This window comes from Diceros bicornis, chromosome 12, assembly GCF_020826845.1.
Source record: "Diceros bicornis minor isolate mBicDic1 chromosome 12, mDicBic1.mat.cur, whole genome shotgun sequence".
Taxonomy (NCBI): Eukaryota; Metazoa; Chordata; class Mammalia; order Perissodactyla; family Rhinocerotidae; genus Diceros; species Diceros bicornis.
Genome location: NC_080751.1, coordinates 4,920,542 through 4,943,494, shown reverse-complemented (window position 1 = coordinate 4,943,494; position 22,953 = coordinate 4,920,542). Strand labels below are relative to the sequence as shown.

Below are 22,953 nucleotides of genomic sequence, written 5' to 3'. Positions count from 1 at the left end.
TATGCTATATGCAAGTACTGGGGATACAAAGATGAATGAGATGACTCCTGTCCTTGACTAGCTCAGGGTCTAGCATTTAAACCTATAGATGGATGTGGGGGATGAAGAAAAGGAAGTATGATTTATTAATAAGATCAAGGAAGTAAAACATTGAAGTTGATCTCCTCGCTGCCTCCTTCTTTCCTCTAAGCATCCAGAGAGAGCCCTCTGATCCTTTGGGATCATAGACACCTGATATTTTTACCCTGTAGCCTTGAATGCATAAGTGGATTGACTGTGAAACTATTGAAGCTTAAGCTTCAGGGTCCCTTGCTTCCCGAAACAGCGTCTTCTGAGGCCCTGTGTCTAATTTTTGTATTTCTTTCTTAAGAGTTGCCCCTTAGAAATACGTAAGCCTCAGGCCCCTAAACCTAGATCCCCTTAGGTGAATATTTGTCAGAGCCAGGTCTGTCAAATGCTGTTTTCAGGAATTACCAGAGGCTAAGGATCCTAGTTTTGGCTCTCAGGGTTTCTCTCAAGGAAACTAAGAACCTGGGGGCTGCCCTCAAAGTCACAGGTGTGGCCAATCCAAAGTCTGTTCTCCCATTATGTCCACTCTCCCCCACTTACCATCAGCTGCCCTTGCTCCCTTTTCTTTTAAAATCACCCCTGGGCCCTGTGGTTTCTGCTGACTCAAGCTCTAGGAATTCAGCTCCAAGAATCTTCTCCACAACCTCTCGGTGGCCCATTAAGGCAGGAAAGGACATGCAGTCCTAATGGGGCTGGGGATGGGACTGAGGCTGTGCAGTAACTGAGAGCCGCTGAAGGCAGGCCACTCTGGGCTGGGAGGACTTCTCGGGACAGGGTATCCATTTGCCCACAGGAAATCAAACTGCGGAATTGACTGTGTTAAAAACGAGACAATAGGCCCTAAATGGAATCGCTTATGCTAAACCCTGCGTCACCAAACCAAGACTTAACCTAGTTATAGCTTTGGCTCTCCCAGAAATGGAGTCTTAAACCAGTCAACCAGGAATCGTCTAATCAGCACTAGCAGGTAATCTGCTTGACAGACCCCTGCCGTCCCCTAAAGGAAAGTGACCAGGCCACAACCAATCTGCTTTTTTGCTAGTATAACTTTCTTGTTCCTGCTCCTTTCTGCCTATAAGTCTTTCATTATGTACAACTCCTCAGAGCTCCCTTCTCTCTGCTAGATTCGATGCTGCCCGATTCAAGAATCGTTGAACAAAGCCTATAAGATCTTTAAAATTTGCCCAGTTGAATTTTGTTTTTCAACAACTGTTTTACACTCACCCAAATCAGAAGTGACTTGAAACCAGAATGTTATCAGTGTGAGAATAGGAGGCCTAACTGGCAAAATAATTGGCCTGCTCAGGGTCAATTATGCTTTTCTAGACGAATCCACAAAGCCTACCAGATTCAGGCTGGGAATTGGACGAGTGAGCGGAGAACAATACTGTGACTCCTTCAGGACAGGCACTGGGCCTGTTTTGCCCCCTGTCACATCTCTAACAGCTAGTACGGCCCCTGACCCATGGGAGGTGCTCAGTAAAGATTTTGATTAAAGAAAGGGGATTAGCTGTTCTTAGGAGATATACCCATTTCTCCTAAAATAAATTGGCAGTCTTCTGGACTAGTTCTGTCTAAATTAACAGCACTAGCCAATAGTATCAAAGCATCTTTATCCTTGGAAAGTGTGAGAGATACACTATAACTTCTCTATTGGAGCCACACACAAGCCTTTTGTGATGACTCATTATCTCCCAGCTTATTAACTGTTACATTCTGGGGCTCTTTTCCAGAGTACGTTTTAACTCCTTGATGGGTCTAGCGGAGACTTGGGTGACAGAATGAAAGCCGGCTGCAGGGGCATGCTCATTCAGTGTTGATCCTACTCACTTCACTTTCAGAGGGCTCATTTTCTGACTCTCCTTAGAGCAACCAGTCCTCCATAAGTCCTATTCTTCCCAGGATCTTTCTATGTGGGTTTGTGAGGTTTTTAAGTTGGCCTGTGATTTTTAGGCATAGTTGAAGGAAATGCTTTCATGAAGAGTTCAGCGGCTTATGGAGATAAAACCTGATGTGATAGCGAAAACTGTGGATCGGGGGATCAGGACACCTGGGCTTGTTTTGGACACTTCACTCATTTCACAAATAAGCACCCAAAGCCCACGGTGACAGCCACGCGCAGGGCTGCACTAGGAGTGTGTAAGCGAGGACACACTCCCTCCCAAGGGCAGCAGGTGGGGGAACAGCTGAACTGCAGTAGTGAGGAATTGTAAAATGAACTGGGAGCACTTAGTGGGGCGGTGCTCCGACTTTATTGCACCATCGGGATCCTCATGGGAGTTCTTTCAAAGGCAGATCAAATGCAGGCCCCACCCCTCAGAAATTCCGACCTAGTGAGACTGAGAGTGTGTTCAGGGATTCTGAAGGCTTAACAAGCGCCCCCCAACCTCCAACCTCCCTCCAAGGTGGTTCTACTGGAAATGGCGCTAGCACACTTGAAGGAAGGGGTCAGGGAATGGTTCACGAAGGCAGGGGGCTACAGCTGATTTTTAAAGGAGGAAGGAGTAGCAATTTTATCAGGCACAGAGGCACGAAATGGCATGACCTTACCTTCTCCTTTGAGAAAATGAAGGTCATGAGGCTGGACTGCCACAGCTTCCTGCTTTACCCAAACTGATAGCTTTATCTCCACTGATGCCTGTCAGCAGAGAACGAAGTGTTTTGCCTACTGGTGAAAGCTCACCCCGTCTGGGCTCCTCCTCACTCTTCCACCTTCCCCTCTGCCCTCCTTGAACACAGACACACACGCCGCTTCCTCGAAGCCTCTAAACACACTGGAGTCTCTCCCATTCCCAAAACAATCAGAATCGTTCCCTTCACTCTGGGCCCCCCACTTACCAGCTTCTGTAACCATGGGCTAGTGCCCATTTACTTCAATGCCAAGCTTCTTTAAATGTAAAAGGAAGAAAAAAGAAAAGAACAAAACGGCTATGAAACTAGGACGTGTTCATTATAGACAATTTCAAAACTAAGGGGGAAAAGGCCCTTCACATCCACATCATAAGCTCTCAAGACCCTCTCAACACTTATCAGAAAGGCAATTCAATGAATTTTGTCACCAGAATGTAAACACCTCGAGGATGGGGACATGGTTTTCTTTTCCATCCTTGTGTCCTCGGTGGACACATAAGACTCCCAATAAATATGTATAAATTGAACAATTAACATAAATTGTCCATATTTATCCTAGAGTCTGATATCCATCCAGTCTTTATGCGTTTGCTTTATTAAAAAGCAAAAATGGGGAGCCGGCCCAGTGGTGCAGCGGCTAACTGCGCACGCTCTGCTGCGGCAGCCCAGGGTCCACAGGTTCGGATCCCAGGTGCTCACTGACCCACCGCTTGTCAAGCCATGCTGTGGCGTCCCATATAAAATAGAGGAAGATAGGCACAGATGTTAGCCCAGGGCCAATCTTTCTCAGCAAAAAAGAAGACGATTGTTATCGGATGTTAGCTCAGGGCTGATCTTCCTCACCAAAAAAAAAAAAAAAAAAAGGCATCATGCTGTATATACATCATTTAGAAAAGGATCAGACTATGTTTGAAACCTGCTTTTTTGGGCCGGCCCTGTTGCTTAGCGGTTAAGTGCGCGCGCTCCACTGCTGGCGGCCCGGGTTCGGATCCCCAGCGTGCACCGACGCACCGCTTCTCCGGCCACGATGAGGCCGCGTCCCACATACAGAAACTAGAAGGATGTGCAAATATGACATACAACTATCTACTGGGGCTTTGGGGGAAAAAAAATAAAATAAATAAAAATTAAAAAAAAAAGAAACTGGCTTTTTTACTGAAGACATACCACAAATATATTTCTAGCTGTTTTGGGTTTGGATAAACCATAATTTATTTAGGTTGTCTTCAATTTTAAATATTAAAAAGAACATTGTGATAAACATCCTTGTATCTAAAATCTTAGCATGTATCAATCCTGATTTAAACAGACTCAATGGGGCCGGCCCCATGGCTTATCGGTTAAGTGAGCGCACTCCGCTGCTGACGGCCCGGGTTCGGATCCCAGGCGCGCCAATGCACCGCTTCTCCAGCCATGCTGAGGCCGCATCCCACATACAGCAACTAGAAGGATGTGCAGCTATGACAGACAACTATCTACTGGGGCTTTGGGGGGAAAATAAATAAATAAATAAAATAAAATAAAAAAATAAAGAGATTCAATGAGTTGAAGTGGGATTGCTATGTCAGAGAATGGGCAAAAGTCTATGGCTCTTGAGATCCTGTTTTGGAATGACTGTAACAATTCATGGGAATAAATATTTAAAAAATAAACAGGATTTTTAAAAACAATCAGTGGGGGGGAGGGCCTTATATTAGATAGAGTGGTCTGGAAAGTTTTCTCCAAGGACATGACCTTGAGTTAAGCTTGTCATATGAAGAATCAGGCACAGACGTTCCAGAGAAGCAAATGCAAAGGCCCTGAGGCAGGAAAGAAAGGAGACCACACTGCAGCCAGGGCAGCCCGTCTAATACTGGCCGCATGGTAGGTGGCAGAAGACAAGCTGAAGGAGTCAAGAGAGGCAGACCCCACAAGCACTTTAAACCTTGGCAGGAATATGAGTGGAGCGTTGAAGGTGAGCCATCGAAGGGCTTTAAGCAGGAGAATAATCCGATCCAGTTTGTGACTCTGAACAATAGCTCTAGAAAGGAAACACATCAATATATAACAATGTTTATCTCTGGGTGGTAAGATTGTAAGTGATTTTTATTTTTTTCTTTATGCTTTTCTGTATTTTCCAAAATTTCTCCAAGGAGCATGTTACTTTTATGGTTTTAAAAATTTAGTCAAAAAAGAAAAGAGCTAACTGGGAGCAGTAGAAAGGACAGTGGAAGGGGGTATGATTGGTGGTGAGGAGCCAAGATCACTCAAGCAGGATGGTAGCAGCCTGGGATGGTTTGGTGGCTACGGGAATGGAGAAAGGGGTGAACCTGATCCTTGTCTAATGGGTAAAATCCATTGGTGACTGACTGGCCATGGAGGTGAATGGGAGGGAATCCTAAGATGACTGGTGGGTTTCATCTTGGGTGACTGACTAGGTTGATGGTGACTCCCCCATAGGGGAGTCCCCCAATAGGGGATACAGGAAGAGCACAGACACAGGAGGGACACTTCTTTCAAGAAGCTTGAAAGAGAAAGAAACAATAGGGCAGTACCAGAGGGAGTGTACAGCTGAAGGAGTGTTTTTCAGCCAAGGGAAATGAATGAGTAGAGGCTGAGTGGTTAGAAGTACAGACGTTAAGTGGGTGACTGAAGGAGTATGATCCAAGATTGGATGAAGTGGGACCATAAGCAGAGACAGGACTGAAAGGGACATCTCAGTTCTTCTGGGATGGGAGTGGCATGAGGCAGCAGGAGACACACGTACAGATTCCTTTGGAGGCTCACAGTGGGAAGAGGAAGAAGTTCTTGCTTTTTGAACTCGACTCCCTCTGTGAATTAGAAGGTGAGGTTATCTATTGGGGATGTGGATGAGTAAGCAGTTGAAGCCAAGTGGTGAGGGTTTATAATAACTTGAGAACGGTAGAGGGTGCTGATCAAAGACAAGGACTGCTCAATGGTACTGAGGTCCAATTACAGTTGGATCCACTAGATTTTGTACATTTCCATCATTTTTACACTCTGTGTTCTGTACCCCAAGCAGATATAGGTGGGGAGAAACTGAGTCATGCAATTGATTCACAATTGGGAGTTTCGCAAGCTGGTGCAGCTTGAGAATAAGGGGTTTAAAGAGTTGAAGAGAATGAATGAGAACAGTTTGAGTTGACCATAGGGCATGCATTGGGTCAGGCAGAGAATGGGGTTAAGAGAAACAAAAAAGGCTAAGTGGAAAGATGAAGGGATTGGGGTCCTGAAGAAGTAAAACAGATTTAGTGGTAGAGTAAGAAAACTGGAAAAATTGGAAGTTACGAGAAAATAGTTAGTCATATATTAAAGCCCCGGGTATGGTCATGAGAGGGGAGTGGGTGGTTGAATTGCAGATGCATGTGGTTAAATTTGAAAAAATCAAGGCATCGTAAAGCCTTGTAAAGTGGTTAGCAGCAGGGCCCCCGAAACACACGGGGGGCTCAAATCCTGGCTCTACCAGTGACTAGGTATGTGGCCAAGTCAATTAACTTCTCTGTGCCTCACTTGCCTTATGAGTAAAATGAAGATATATCAGCACCCACAAGTAAAGCGCTTATAACAGGGCCTTCAACGCGTACCTGAGCACTTAAATGTCAGCCTCCTTATCATTTCTCATTTGAACAATGAGGGGGTTGTAACAGTTTCCAAGGCAGAGCTTCTCAAACTTTTTGGTCTCAGAATCCCTTTACACTCTTAAAAATTATTGAAGAACTTTTTTTAAATGTATAATATCTATTGAGATATATATATATATATTTTGCTGAGGAAGATTTGCCCTGAGCTACCATCCGTTGCTAATCTTCCTCTTTTTGTATGTGAGCTGCCACTACAGCATGGCCACTGACAGATGAGTAGCGGATAGTGTAGGTCCACGCCTGGGAACTGACGCCGGGCCACTGAAGCAGAGCACGCTGAACTTGAACCACTAGGCCACTGGGGCTGGCCTCTGATATTTTTTATATTAGAAATTAAAACTAAGAAAATCTTTTAAAATAAACCCATTTCCTAGTAACAAATATTTTTTAGGGATAAATATTTTTAAAAACAAAAAATCATTTGGAAGTGCAACATTGTTTTACATTTTTGCAAATACCTTTAACGCTTGGCTTAATTGAAGACAGCTGGATTCTCTTATCTGCCTCTACATTCAATCTATTGAGATGTGCTGTTTGAAATACATGAGAAAACCCAAGCACCTCACTTCTGAAAGGGTCTTGAGGACCCTGGACTACATTTTGAGAATGATTACTTTAAGCTTTCTTTCAGCTTTAAATCATTCATTCATTCACTCATTCAACACTATTAGATCCCAGAGATAGAAATGAATCATGTAGTTGCCTGCCCTGGAGGAAGAGCTGAGAGAAGAGATGAAAACTCATTAAAAATTACAGCACAGCATAAGTGAGCACAGAGGAGGAAGTTACTAGTGTGCCTAAGGGAGGCAAGGAAGGCTTAACAGAGTACAGGGAATTTGAATTTGGGCTTGAATTTCCTGTGCTCCCTCTAAACAAAGGGAAGAGCATGTGCAAAGGCCCAGAGGTGGGAATCAATATAGTACAAGTAAGCACAGGGTACCCGGGCAGAGGAAGGAAATGCCATTATGTTGGAAAAGATTGTTGGGCCTTATATGAGAAGTTAAATTTCACCCTCTAGATCAGAGGAGGCTGGGGTGAGAAGAGCTTGCTTTTCTACTTTTAAGTCAAGTTTATTGACGTATAATTTACATAGAAGTAAAATTTACCATTTTAGGTATACAGTCAACAGTAACACAATCAAGACATAGAATATTCTCATCACCTCAAAAAGTTCTCTGTAGTCAATCCCCATCCCCCACTCCCTCAGCTGCAGGCAACTATTGATCTGATTTCTGTCCTCATAGTTTTTCACTTTGAAATCATTATACGCTCATAGGAAGTTGCAGAGAGGGCCCATGTACATTTCTCCCAGCTCCCTCCAATGGTAACATTTTACAAAACTATAGAAAAATATCAAAGCCAGGAAACTGACATACAATAGTTAACTAGACTACAGACCTTATTCAGATTTCACTAGGGGCCAGCCCCGTGGCATAGCGGTTAAGTGCTCGAGCTCTGCTTCTGAGGGTTCTCAGGTTCAGATCCCAGGCGCGCTCCGACGCGCCGCTGGTCAAGCCGTGCTGTGGCAGCGTCGCATATAAAGTAGAGGAAGATGGGCACGGATGTTAGCCCATGGCCAGTCTTCCTCGGCCAAAAGAGGAGGATTGGCATCAGATGTTAGTTCAGGGCTGATCTTCCTCACGAAAAAAAAAAATTCACTAGTGTTGACACAAATTAGCTTGCTTTAAGGAACATAATTGGGCCACAGTATGGAAGATGGGTTGGTGAGGCAAGAAGACGGAAAAGACAGCTCAAAGAAGTGCAGGGAGAAGGGACTGGAGGAAACACTTCTGGAGAAGAGAAATCACCGTGTAGACAACTTGCTATGAGCGGTTAATTTAATCCTTTTTTTGGAAACGAAATCTCTCATATGGCAGGACAGCAAGCGGAAGGTTGTTTTAAACTGAAGGGCCTAACCTCTAACTGAATTGAGGAAATGCTTCCTCCAGTCACGAAAACCCCAAATAACCATAATATTCCTGCTCTTACTCAAACAGGAAAAAAAATATTTTTAGTCACTTTCTTCATTTTCTTACGTTTGCCTGACTGAAAACAATGAAATAATTGTCAAAGATCTGATAGTCCCTTGAGATTTAGAGTTATGTTTGCTCTCCTTAACAGGATTAGCTAACAACTCTTCAAACTAAAACAAACTAAACTTCTATAATCATTCTTATTCTTGGAGTTCAGTATTCTTAGCTCTCCTACCTGCTCCAGCATTTTATCTGACTATATTATTGATAATGACTTAATCTCTATAATTTAATGTATTTACACACATCATTTACTCATCACAAGACTGTGGGGTGTTGTCTTCACTTTTACAGCCCAAGAAATCAAGGCTCTTAAGTGTTTGGTACCCAGGATCACACACACCAATACTTGAGAATGCTGAGAAAGGCGCTAGCATAGGTGCGCATTCAGTAAATGTTAGCCAGCCTTGTTGGAAGCCCTGTTCTCTCTACTTCATCGAACCCCAACTAGGGCCTGGATGGACCTCTTTCTTCAACAGCTGTGCTGGGCTGAATTTAGGCAAAAGCTCCACGCATGCAATGGAAATACTCCTGGTGACAAAGTCCTCATTTAAATCCCAGTTTGTTTAAACCTTAGTTTGGCTGACATCGAGTTTAAAACTAGTTACTAGCAAATATAGCCTTTGGGTAGATCTAAGTGACCCAATACCTATTTCCTCGACTTTAAGATGAGCTTTTGAATATCGTTGAAATTAGGAAGTGTCTTAAAATCAGATTTCACGAAATATGGTAACAAACTGTTTTCACGGTGTCCTGTGCTAGATATTTCATATACATCTTTGCACTTAAGCCTCCAAACGGCTACCTGTTAGTACTGTCATTATTAATAATGTTATTATCATCCGTAATTATGCTCATTTTAAAGATGGAGAAGGCATCTTTAAAGGCACAGGGAGGTGAAGTCATGGTGCACAGGATTAAGAGCAAGCAGCCCTTGGGAATCCAATTTCGGTAGACTTGGCCTAGGGACACAGTTGTACTTTACGCAAAACAGAAAAAATAGAGAACAATTTCAAATATAAAAGAGTAAATTAAAATAACACCCAAAACCAAGACAAAGAAACAGAGGCTCAGCAAAGTTAAATAACTTGTCCAAGGTTACACACAGGATATCAGAACCATGATCCTACGGCAGCTTTGTCTCGATTCCAAAGCGCGATCTATTTCCACCAAACCGCGCTACCAACTGACCCGTGGTAAGGGGCAGTATAAATATTTGTTGAATTAATAATGCCTGAAAACAAAGTTAACGAGGAAGAGGGTAAAAATGTAAAAAGTAGATACAAACGGAAAAGAAGTTCACGAGCAGGAAAAAAAGGAACACACACACACACGTACACACACCCCAACAGTCTCCAAAGCAGTGCATTCAGGGTGAGCCAAGCTGCTGGAACAAACTTTGAGCGGGTCCCGCCGGACACCCGGGCTGGCCGGAGCGGAGTCTTCAAAGCAGATGGTTCCCGAGCACAGCAGCCAAGCCCGGCCGCCTCCCGGCTTCCCTCCCGCGCCCACGCCCTCTCCCGACCGCGAGTCACCCGGCCGGGCAGCACCCGGCGACCATCGGAGGCCACCCGCCTTTCCCTTCAGGGCTGCTGGCTTCGACAGAAACACAAACACATGTCCCAGGCGGTCTGCGGCCTCTCCTCGGGGTCGGGGGCCGCAGCTCGCTGCCCCAGGCGGGCCCGGCGGCCATGCGCCCGAGGGCGGGAGCCCCTCGGGGTCGCAGCTCGCCGCCAAGAAGCACCCGCCGCCCGCGGTCAGCCCAGCCCCAGCGGCGGGAACGCCGACAGCTCGGACCCGGCAGGCCCCAGACGGGAAGGGGGGCGGGGGGCGGCCGGGCAGGCGGGCGCCCCTCAGGCCACGCGGGCCGGCCGTACGGGAGAGCAGCGGGCGCGGGCGGCCGGGCATTTCCTCTTCCTCCCTGCGCGCTGCGCGGCGGCGGCGGCGGCCAGGCCGAGCCCGGGCTCGGGCACCCGACCGCGGCCTGCCGGCGAGCGCGGGCAAGCGCCGCGCCCCGAGCCGCCGCCGCCGCCGCCGCCCCGCCGTCCCCGCCGCGCCTGCCGGCCGCGGGGCCTCCGGGCGGCTGGGCCCGGCGCGGGCAGCGAGAGGCGGGGCCGGCGTGCGGGCGGCGGAAGGAGGCGGCGGAGGAGGAAGAGGAGGAGGAGGCGGCGGCGGCCGGGAGCCGGAGGAGAGGGGCGGGGGGTGGGCCGGGGGAGGGGAGGAGCGGGATTTGCGGAGCGCGGCGCCGCAGCCGGGAGCCGGCGGGCCGGAGAGTGACCGAGTCACGGCGGGCGCCGGCGGAGCCGCGGCGTCGGACCCGCCTCCTGGAGGAGCTCAGCCCCGGCCAGGCCCGGCCCCATTCCCGCCCCGCGCCGCCTCGCCGCCGCCGCCGCCGCCGCGGGAGCGCTCCCCTGCCCACCCCGCCCCCGCGGCCGAGCCCGGGAGTCGAGTGGGAGTCGGCCGGCCGGCGCGGGCAGCGCCGGGACCCCGCGGGGGACACTGCAGCCGGAGCCCGGGAGGGGCCGCGCCGCCACCGTCTGAACTAGGATGTCCCGACATGAAGGTGAGAGGAGCCCCCGCCCCCACCCCCACCGCCCGGGCCTCGGCCTACCCCGCCCGGGCCAGGCGCCGCGGAGGGCGGCCGGGAAGCGGCGGAGACTGCGGCCGAGCCCGAGCCCGGCCCGAGGCGCCGGGCCCGAGATCGAGCGAGCGAGGGCGGAGAGCCGCGGCGCCGCCGCCGCCACGGCCGCGGCCCTGAGCTGGGCCTGGTGCCGGAGGCGGGGCGGCCGGGCCGGCCGGAGGGTTTGCACTGTCATGGGGAGGGGGAGGGGAGGCGGCGGGGCCCGTTACCGGCGGGAGCTCGGCCCTCGGGACCGATACCGGCCGCCGTGGCCCGCCCCGCCGGCCCCGGAGCCGCGGGCCCCGGCGCGGCCTAGCGCTCCCACCGCCCCGGAAGGGCCCGGCGCGGCCGCCGAGCGGGGCCGCAGACGGCGGCAGGAGACAGAGCAGCCGGCCCGGGACCCGGCGGGCGCGTCCGGTCGCCGGGAGACGACGGCTAGTGCCCCTGCCTGCGGGCGACCGCGGGGCGACGGGAAGGCTCTGCGGCCGGGCACGGGAAGCCCCCGCCGCCAGAGCCCGCCCCGGCCTCGCGGCTAGGCCTCGGCGCGTCCCTGGGCTCGGGTAACCAAGTTCCCGGGGCGGATCCGGCCCGGCCGCGGCGAGCAAACTCCCTGCTCGGTCACCCGGTCGGAGCGGGACTCGCTGCCGGCCGGCCGGCCGCGGGCCCCTCGCCCTGCGTGCACTGCCTGCCTACACCGGGTTTTGGTAATTGACCGTGGTGAGGTCTGTTAATGATCAGGGGGCGTTTTGGACTTTATTTTGCTGTAAAACATTGTTGGGGTACAGTTGTGAATAAGCAGACAGCTCTAGCCCAGTCCCAGGACACAAAGAGAAAAATGTGTAGGACCCATGTATAGGCATTGAGCTGGTAAAAAACATAAGTTAACTTCAATTTACTGCCATATGGTTTAGAAAAGGGGGAGGGGGGTTGTGTTTTCTTTGTTTCACTACCACAGGTCCTTAAATAAAAAGTATTAAGAGACTTGGCGAAAAGTTTATCCTGGTAAGGTTAATGCAAGATTGTAGAAGTGGCTTGAAAGTATTGTGCACTCCTGATTTTAAAATCCTGTATAGGTGATGTAGGAGTGAAGGAAGTTTAGTGAGTCAGATTAGTGTGTGCTTCACACCGTTGGAAGGGTATTCTTAGGGAAATACAGACCTTAGCATTTCGAGGTTGAAAAACTCAGATAGATTAAAATCATATTTAGAGCAAGTTTCAGAATTTGCATTACTAATTGCAATGTTGAGATTGACTCAAAGAACATTTTGTGTTCAAGGATTCTGTATTTTAAAAGTCACAAAACTAGTAGAAAATATACTGTATTTTCTTTACTTATTGTGTACAAGTGTTGGACATTTTGAGATAATAAAGTACTTAGGTTCATAGAAATGTTTGGAAGCTGTGCCTATTTTCCCATTTTTTCTATCTCTATAATTTAAAAGAAATTGTAGTTAGTTACAATCAAATTTTAATTTGGGATATTAAAGTTTATCTTAGACTGTAGTTGTGTGCACATTGACCACCTTCAAGACAAAATGAAAGTGAGCAATGGCTGCAGGCTCTCTTACTCATAAGAACTGGGAGAAGTAAAATTACAGAATCATAGCAATGGGAGAAGGGTGTTTGAGACCTGTTCTTCATGCTTCGAGAAAACATCCAGATAGTTTTCAGACTGAGTATTCTAAATGAATGGTGTCCTGGGAAGATTCTTTTAACCTCAGTAATGTTTTAGAATAATTAAAATCGCGCAGTGCCAACATTCTTGAATGTGACACAAATTCTGTAATTTAAGCCCATTTTCCCCTATTTGGTCCCGTAGAAAGGCATGTGGTTGTGAAACTTCCATTACCTCTTAGTTACTTGAATATTACTGAACCTCAGCACATTAATAGCACACCTTTTCTGGTAACTTACATAATGCCAGATGTATCTGAAAAAGGAACATTCCGATAATCTAGCCTTTGAAGATTTATAGTACAGTATTTGACAAGTGATTATCTTTTAAGGGCCTAGGTCATGGCCTGAGGCAGGAATGGCAGTCTCAAGAATCACATTTATTTCATTAGATGTATGTTTTGTGGTATATTAGTTCAGGCTGCCATTATTTTTGTCAGTAGGAATTTAACGTATCAACAGATGTAGAATTTGACATCCTCACTATTACAGCTCTTTTCTCACCTTTCTCTTCTTTGGGCCAACTAAACCCGTTTCCTTAGTGATATGATTTTGTGCTCTTTTAATCATCTCTCTACCTGCAAATCGATGTGGTTCTTGTTTTCTTTCTGTAGTGGGACCCAGAATTGGATGTAGTCTGGTTAAAAGATCTGAACTGTGCTACCTATAATGTTGTATTTGAATTGTGCTTCCTTTTCAGTGCTGTCTGTATGCATGTAATTTGTTACTTTGTCTTTGTGCCCACCCTGATGAGTTGCACTATGTTGTATGTAATGATATAACTTTGGACAACACAGCTCCAAGATGGACATGTGTCAAGCTTAGAGTCTCTGCCCTGTGAAGCCGTGGACTACCTCTGAGAAGGGAGGTGCAACCAGGAGCATAGAGAAATGCTGTAGCCCGGGGGTCAGCATACTTTATCTGAAAAAGTCCAGGTAATAAAGATAGTAGGTTTGGTGAGCTGTAAGGTCTCTGTCAGCTCTGCCATCGTAGTGCAAAAGCAGCTATAGAAAATGTGTAGATGAATGAGCAGGGCAGTGTTCCAGTTAAAACTTTATTAATGGACGCTGACATTTGAATTTCATATAATTTTCCTGTGTCATGAAATATGATTCTTCATTTTACTATTTAGAAATGTAAAAACCATTCTTAGCTTGCAGGCTGTACAAACACAGGAGGTGTTTGGCCCAGTTTGGCCTGTGGGCTGTAATTTGCACACTTCTGCTCTAAAGTAGAGCGTTAGAGAGTTGATGGAACTGGAATTGTTGGGAGCCCAGAAGCCCACTCTGCTTGATATTCATTCCCTGGTTCCCCTTGGGTAATAGGGAGTGAGTCCATGGACTAAACCAGTTCTCTAGCTCAGTTTACACAGCACCACCATATAGATTGGGATAGAAGTAATTGTTTCTCAAGGATGGGAAACTCCCACCTTCCCAGACCCTGACTAAGTGGACATGGCAGTACTTTACATTAATTAATTCTCTTGCTTGCCCATTATGAATTTCCAGCTAGAATTCTAGGGCTTCTTTTAATTCACTTTGTAATGTTCTTGTCATGTTAACAAACATTTTTATTTATCGCCCAGTCACTCTATATTCACCATACCAGCACCACCTAGTTCCATGTTATAGACAGTGAAACCAGTCATTTTCTATTTTATTTGTAAGAGTATTTTTTAATGTTTCACTACATAATTTCTTTTAAATACATTTAAAATATAAGTATGTTATTCAGAGCTTAAAATCCATTTAATAGCTTTGCAAATTAAAAAAAATATATCAAATTACTCAGTGTTTATTAGCTAAAATGAGATTATGAATGTTCTTATGTGAGTTGGAGCCTAACTGATTACCTGGAGTTAGGAATACATTTATTGCTTTAAATCAGTCAACCTTTTTTCATTCGCTGCTATGTATAAGACATTCTGCTAGAAACCAAGGACTGTGGGGATGAATGAATGAGACACAGCTCCTCACATTAAATCTGGTGGAGAAGATGCATGTTTCTACGTGTAGCTTCTACAGCACAGTGTGCGACATGCTATAAGGAAGGGAGAAACAAATTGATGACAAAATAATTACCAACTTTTTTCTTACTAATTTTACCCAGTTTCAGAGAGGGAATCTTGTGTGATTTCTAACACTTTTTTCTTGAGTGCCTTCTTAACTTTTTTGTGGGCTACTCTTGATTTTGGATAAAATTGTTTGAGATTTCAAATAGAGTCCTTATGTTTACCTGATTTGTATTTCCCCTAGCTTTTAGAAGACTTTCATATGTAAAAATGATAGTGAATAAATGGACAGGTGATCATATTGTCATGTTATTCTCAGAAGCATCTGATACTGTTTATTTTCAAAATGTAAAGTACAAGAGTAAGTAGGCCATTAATCTCATTTTTGAAAGTTGTACCATTTTTTGAAATTGTACCACTTTTTTTAGTAGATTTAAATTTTCTGTTCTGTAAAAATGCTCTCTGACACTAAAAACACAAATGCAGGGTGCGTGAATTCCCAGGGTGAATTGCAATAATTTTGTTTTCAGGATTTGAGAACTGCAAAGCCAGGATTGGTAATATGCATGTGATTTTAATGTGGTGACTTTTGCCCTCCTATAGCAAAGTAAATTGACTCCCACTGAAAAGATCTTTACCATCGTGTTGGACAATTTATTTTACTTTAACTATGATATATTAAAAGATTATGACATTCTTACTTAAGACTTTTTCAATTTCAATAAATTGTGGATTATATTTACCTTGACTTTCAATTAAGGATAGATAAGAATGTAAATATTTTAATTCCTGGGGTCTTTGATTTCATGATTTCATACAAAGCTGATTTTAAAGCCCATTTTTCCCATATTTTGATGTTTGTGTCTAAGTTATAATTTTTTTTTTAATTTATTCCCCCCCAAAGCCCCAGTAGATAGTTGTGTGTCACTGCTGCACATCCTTCTAGTTGCTGTATGTGGGACGCGGCCTCAGCATGGCCGGAGAAGCGGTCCGTCGGTGCGCGCCGGGGATCCAAACCCGGGCCACCAGCAGCGGAGTGCGCGCGCCTAACCGCTAAGCCACAGGGCCGGCCCTGTGTTGAAGTTAAAATGTAATAAAATATAACTTTCCTCTCGTTTTAAGCTGGAAATTTAATTTGGAAGAAATTCCTTTTAGTCTTAGAATTTTAAGATGTATTAGCAGCAATCTTGTTTGAAGGTTGAAAACTTTTTCACAGTAGAAACTTATGAAACTTCTGATAAGAAATACCCAAACAAATCCATTCATATTCGGCTTGAAACATTTAAAAAAAGAAATCCATGCACTTATGAGTCATAACTTAATTTTCAAAACATCAGCTTTATAACATCTACCACATACATTTGCTGAGGTTTTGGTTTTTTGTTGTTGTTGTTGTTTTTTTTTACAATGGAGGTTCCAAAAGTTATTTCTAGTGAAGGTTAAGGTATTGGATCATCCTAGAAATAGTGTTTTTTATTACATTATAAATATTGCTGTGGGGCCACTTTTATGAATATGGACTCAAAGGAAACATTTCCTGCACTTATATTCATAAAAGTTAAAAGCATGCTGTTCATAATTAAAATCTTTGTTTATAAAAGATTAATTTTGTGTTAATTTTAGTGTTGTGCTAGGAGCCATGATGTTTTTTATTTCCTTAAAATGATAAGGTATAGTTTTTTCAGTCTCTGAAGTTATTCCTTAAAATTGATAAAAGAGCCCTTAAGAGGTATACAGATCAAGCATTTTTTAAATGTAGTAAGTTTTACATATTAGCCGTGTCCTGATTCATGTTGGAGATATGGGATGAGGTAGACAGTTTCTCAAGGGAACATGTTATCTAGATTTCATGGGAAGGAAGTGAGTGGTCAAGAAAAGAGAGAGTGTTCTTGGGATGGGAAGGACAAGAGGCCAGGAGAATGTTGGCAGAAGAAAGTTAGGCAAGGTGGGCGTGAAGCTTGGAAATGATTTGTAGCCTCAGGGAGTCAGAAACAGAACTCCAACTCTCCTGCCTGATGAAGTGTTCTAGGAGCTTGGTACCAGGAGGTAAAAACTCAGTGTCCTGTGAAACTAGCAAGAGATGAATTGCCTTGTTAGGCACCTTCCAGGGTGCCATCCCTACTACCTCTCTCTCTGGCCACCCACAGTGTTTATTAATCCTGTTTTTAGTTGTTGTCTTTCTGAATAGTAACAAAGCAGAGTGTGGGTCCATCCAGTTCATGTATATGGTCAGTTTTTCTCTTCCATGGCCACAGTGCCAACCAGCAGTCCAGCAGACTGTGCCAATGGCCACGAGGAGTATCAAGGAGAAAGTATGGATAGATCCCTGCAAATCCATCACTGCTGCTAGAAAAAACCAACTGAAATCACAAGAGTGGGTCAGTCAAGTCACCTTCAGCTAGGAGGGACAGACAATAAGTGGGTGAAGCCTCTTGACGTCATGGCTAATTAGGTTCATATATTATCTTCTGCTGAATTGTGTGGGTTTTTTTTTTTTCCTCTTACTAGTATTCAGTGCCACTGTCATGAACTTGAACTTTTTCTGTAGTAAGAGGATTTTCGTTAGGAGAGTCACTTTAGAGTGCTAACTTGATGAGTTGACTATCAGAACAGTCACAAGTATATTTGACTATAATTTATTTTTTGGTTTTGACTTTTTTTTTTTATTGTTCCTTTAAAACTGTCACCCTCTCCCCCCCGCCCAGCAAAGTTAAGGGTCCCTCCAGAGGCACTTCTGCCTTCTTCTCCAGGCCCTTTTTATGTTGTCATTATTTACTTGTCTGCTTCCCCCACAAGCTACCGAAGGGATAGGTATAGTGTTACACTTACCTTTGTACCCTACCAACTAGCATAGTGTCTGGCCTTTGGGAGGCCCAGTGAACATTTGATTGTTAGAGATGTCAATACTTGTCTAAAAAATGGTGAGACTGGAAAATGCTCTCCTCTGTTTTCATCTGGGGACTTCTGGTTAAGAGGGAGGGAGATTGTGGGAAAGAGGACTTGGAACTTAAATAAAAGTAAGAGGGGATGAATAAACTACATAGAGTAAAAATAACTTAGGGGAGCTGACTCCTGGGGGAATGGCCTGGGACTAAACTCGGGGTACTGTTTTATTCTACTTCTAGCTCTGGTTTCAGATTAACTGGTCATAGGTTCTGCATATTAATTGCACTGTGTGTGTGAGTTTTCTGGTTTGTTCAGTCATTCATTTGGTGAAAATTTATAGACTACCTACTCAAGTACCACTCAGAGTCATCTCCAGAGCTTGACACAAGTTGTTGACCCTTGCTACAGGATGATAATAATCAGTGGGTTTTCAAAACTGATGTTTGGGAACTAAATGCTTTCCTGTTGCATAGGCTGTGGTATTTTCCAGTGTGCTGGAATTAGTCCTTGAAGTTTATATTTTATGACGGGGTAATTAAATCATTTAAGTATGTTAATGTTTTGGCAATATTTGCACCTTCCTCTTTTTTTTAAGCTTATTTTCATTTAACTTTCACAATTACTTCTAATTCTGCCCAGCAGTACGTTTCTTTCCTTAACAGTATTGTCTTTAGACTATGAAAGTCTCAACACACATCTGCATATGTTCAAGTATGTTCAAATAAGTTATTCCTCGTAGGTGTGTAGGTATCTTGATGCTTAGAGAGAAAAGAGCTCAAGGGATTAAACATTTAATTTTTGTATTCAGTCTAGTTTTTTGTGAGGTCCCAGTAGTTATCTAGCAACTGTTGGGATAACTAGAACCTACTTCCTTCTCTTGTTCCTCCTCAACCAGTATTCTCCTTTGGTGTCCTCTACGGTTGTAGAGGTTTGGCAGTGTAAGCAAATAAGAGGCTTTCTAAATTAGGAGTTAAGTACATTGAAGTAAAATGGGCAGGGATTATATAAAGGAGTTGTTACAAATGTGTCCCTTTTTTGTAAGAATGAAATACGTGCTGGGAGCTGGGGGTGATTGGGTGTTGGGAACCAGATAGTTTTTATAATGAGAGATCTTATGTTCAGTCTTATTAATATTGCTAGGGATTCTGATACAGTTAATTGCAATTTGATATTAATGTAAACAGTGCAGTGTGTTTGTATAGTTATAGATATGGATATACGTAGTGGTCGCAAAGGTGGAACTAATCTTCCCTTCCCTGGGAAAAATGGTGAGTAGAACCGCAAGTGACAGTGGATGAGCACCTGGCCTGTGGTGTTCTATATTAGGCCAGGATCAAGGATCTTCACTCCATGTCAAACACACTGCATATCTTCATGTTCATTCATTGCTCCATATCATTTTCTACAAGCTTTATAGAAATCACTGAAAGGAACAGAAGATAGCAAATCTACTTGCAGAATTGGGGTAGAACATCATTGTCCAATAGAAATCTAATGCAAGCCGCATGTAATTTTTAAATTCTCTGGTAGCCGGGTAACAAAACTAAGGAGGTGAAATTAATTTTGATAATGTAGTACTTTAACCCAATAGATCTCAAATAAAATTTCAACATGTAATCAACATAAAAATTGTTAGAGATATTTTTGCTTTCTTTTTTTCTTACAAAGTTGTAAAAATCTACTGTATATTTTACACTTAGCACATTTTAAATCAGATGCTGAATTTTCATCAAGAATACTTGATCTTAGCTGAGAAACATCTTTAGACTTGTACATTGGAAGTCTGCTAATCCGTCTTTCGATCATATGCTGTCTCCTTCGGTAGGCACATTTTGGTGCAGTATTGTCATCTACTTAATGGTCCATTATTAACATTCTGTATTTTTACTTCTTGAATTTCTCTCCTAAGAACCTAGATTTTGCCTTAATTTTCATCTTAAAATTCTTTTTTAACCTACTTTAGCTACATATAACCATCACAGTAGAAACCCACTTTATAAGTAGCTACAAATGTATATAAATTCTAATTCCTTTGTGGGCTGTTCAGGTTGGAGGGGTAAGTAATATTTTCAAGGTGTGGGTTTTGGGGTTATTTTAAAGTCTCCTGCATTGACAAATGTAGAACGTGTAAAAATTGTTACTAGTCCATTGCAAGTTCTATTATGGTGAATTCAGAGGATAGTAATGGATTCTATCTGGTGGTGATACACTTCATTTTTTGAAGAAAGTGACCTCTCTAGGCTTGGTAATTTTTTTTGTGTGTGTGAGGAAGACCAGCCCTGAGCTAACATCCAGTGCCAATCCTCCTCTTTTTTTGCTGAGGAAGACTGGCCCTGGGCTAACATCCGTGCCCATCTTCCTCCACTTTATATGGGACGCTGCCACAGCATGGCCTGACAAGCAGTGTGTCGGTGCGTGCCTGGGATCCGAACAGGTGACCCCCGGGCCGCCGCAGCGGAGCGCGCGCGCTTAACCGCTTGTGCCACCGGGCCGACCCTAGGCTTGGTAATTTATTGTAGGTGTATTTCACTGTAATGAGATTGGGTCTTTAGCATCCATCTTGGAAAGGCTCTTAGCATCTAACAATAGAAAAGCACGTGGTTATGATTCTTCTTTAAAGTAATTTTAAGGAAATTGATTATGGAGCTAATACTTAGCCCACTATCAAGGTTAGCCACCCACTCGTGATTTCTCTCTTTTACCTGTTTAGCTTATTGTTTTTGCCAGTTAAAACTAGATTTGCAAGTAAAAATAGAGTGTTTGGAAGATAGTCTGTTAAAAATTAAAGACCTAGTATTTTTCCGTCTTTATTTTACTGAAGCAGCAGTTTCACTGAGCAGTCAGTTTTATGGTTTTATTCTTTTTCAGTCCCTCTCCCGCCAGATCACTGGAACATCAGGAATTTGTGGCTCTTTTTTTTTTTTTTTAATAGTATAAAAATGCTAGTACTATAGTTTTTGGGTGCTCTCATCTAGTGGTTCTCAAAGTGTGGTTCAAGACCAGCAGTATCAGCATCACCCGGGAACTTGCTAGAAGTGCAGATTCTTGGACCCTGCCCTAGACCTATTGAATCAGAGCTTCTGAGGGTGAGACCCAGCAATCTGTGTGTTAACAAGCTCCAGCTCCTACCTGGACCCAGTTAGGACCAAAGTTGTTTATGTGTGAGATGGTTATTGCTGGTGACATGGACACGCAATGGTTGTGGGACCATTTTTCATGGTATAATACTGACCAAGTGGAAATGGAGCTGCTGACCTTGGCATCATTCTTCTTGAATGGTTGTAACATGTTACTGCTACCTGAGGAAGTAGAAGATGAGTGTAGCTCCCCACTCCAGACTAGTACTATTTATTAACTCAGCACATATTTATTGAATGTGTACTTGGGGCCAGGCACTCTTCTCGCCACAGAGATACCATAGTGAACAAAACAGAGATGATTCCTGTCCCTGTGACACTCACATTCTATTAGAAGGAATATACCAGGGGTATATTGCTTGTGGACTGAACCTGGCCTGCTGTTTTTGTAAATAAAGTTTTATTGGAGCATAGCCACATCTGCTCATTTACGTATTATCTAAGCTGCTTTTGTGCTACAGTGGCAGAGTTGAGTAGTTGTGACAGAGAGAGCTGAAAATATTTATAATCTGGCTCTTTACAGAAAAAGTTTGTGGATCCCTGGGATAGACCATAAAGGAATAAATATGTAATAGTGTTAGGAGGTGACAAGTGTTATGAAAAACCATACCACAGGTTAAGGGAGTAGAGAGTGGGGGCCGACTTTAGATACAGTGGTCTGGGAGGGTCTTTCTGAAGATGAAACATTAAGAGAAAAAACCTGAATTAAGTAAAGGATATTTAAAGGAGGAAGGATATGGCTGAGGGTACAGCAAGTACAGAGGACCTGAAGCTTGGAATGTTCTGGGAACAGCAGCAAGGCTACTGCAGCTGGAGGACAGTGATTGAAGGGGAGAGGGGTATGAAATGAAGCTGGCATAGCTGGGGCCAGATCCTGCATCCCTTGTATTGTAGGCTGCAGTGAGGGCTGCTTGACTGTGAGTGCTTTGAGAAATACGTGTTAGACACCCTTCTTCTCTGGAGGGGTCTTTTTGGCTAAACAAGTGGCAGAGACTAGAAACTAAATATCTAGGGTTGTAGCACATTCCAACATCTCTAAGAAACATTTCTTTACAAACTCTCGGCTGCACTCATCGCTCTTTTAAGCTCTGTTTTCCTCAGCCTCCGTGTATCTATGTGTTCTATTTAGCTGATGTTTCTTGAAGGGTGTGGGGTTTGGTGGTAAGCAAATATCTCCCTGGTTTGAATGTAAAACCCTTGAGCCTAGAAACTGGGTCATCTACATCAGCAGCTTTCAAACTTCAAAAAAGTATATTATAACACCTAGTAAGAAATGTATCTAATATTATGATCCACTAGTTACATACATATGTAATGAAATAAGAGTTTAACAAAACAGTACTCATCTTTACCATGAGAGATGTATTCTATTTTCTGTTCTGTTTCATTAAAAACGAAAACTAGTTGTGAACTTCTAGATTGGTTTCACATTCTACTCATGGATTGTGGCTTGCTATTTGAAAAACACTGGCCTAGGGTGTCTAATCTAAAACTTTTGAGTCCTTTGTACAAGGTATTATAATAGGTACTATGAGGTAAATAGAAAACTCTAATAATTTTTCCTCTTGGAGGAGGACGTGGGAAGGTCTAAGTATATAAAATAAACTAGTTATAATGTGACTGGGGCAATAAGTGTCAAATCGATTACTACAAGTTCCATGGTGTTGGCAAGTGGAATAGAATGTTTTTTTGTGTGTCAGAGAAGGCATTTCCAAAAAGGTGGCATTTAAACTCAAGACTTGAAGAATTACTGTATTTTTATAATGAGAGTTGGGGATAGGGGTGTCTAACAAGTGAGAGAATGGTAAGAGGTAAAGTGCAAAGCTAAGAAAACATGAGATGTGTTGGAGAGAGGTGGATGAGACAACACTGAGGAGACTAGTTTTTGGAACAGAAGACTCCTGTATGTAAGTGGTGGGAGTGAAGTATTAGAAAAATTGATGGACTTTGCTGAGATTCCGAGGGTGAAGTGGGACAGGGACCCATGTGTTCTGACCTCCAGGTCAGTGCTGGAAGTCTGTTTTCTCTTCTGTAAAAGAAGGATACTAATGCCTGTTTAGCCTTTCTCCCAGGGTTCTTGTGGAGAGGAGATGCCAGTGCATGGAAGAATGTTTTCTCAGATAAAGCACAGCATAAATGTAAGGTGAGGGTATTTTTATTATGGGAGATAAGATTGGAAAGGAAGATTGGAGCAAGGTAGATAGGGAAGGATTTTGATTGCCACACTAAAGTCAGTCTTTTCCTTTTTCCA

General features: G+C 44.1%; 1 protein-coding gene across 1 annotated transcript in view; it reads left to right on the top strand.

The window, feature by feature from the left end:
- The first annotated feature begins 10,641 nt into the window (after positions 1 to 10,641).
- KCMF1 (potassium channel modulatory factor 1) overlaps positions 10,642 to 22,953 on the top strand; it is a 68,762-nt gene continuing 56,450 nt past the window's right edge. Inside the window, exon 1 of the mRNA XM_058550811.1 lies at positions 10,642 to 10,937. Within this exon, the coding sequence (XP_058406794.1) occupies positions 10,922 to 10,937 (16 nt within the window). The 5' untranslated portion in view covers positions 10,642 to 10,921. The remainder of the gene's footprint in view (positions 10,938 to 22,953) is intronic.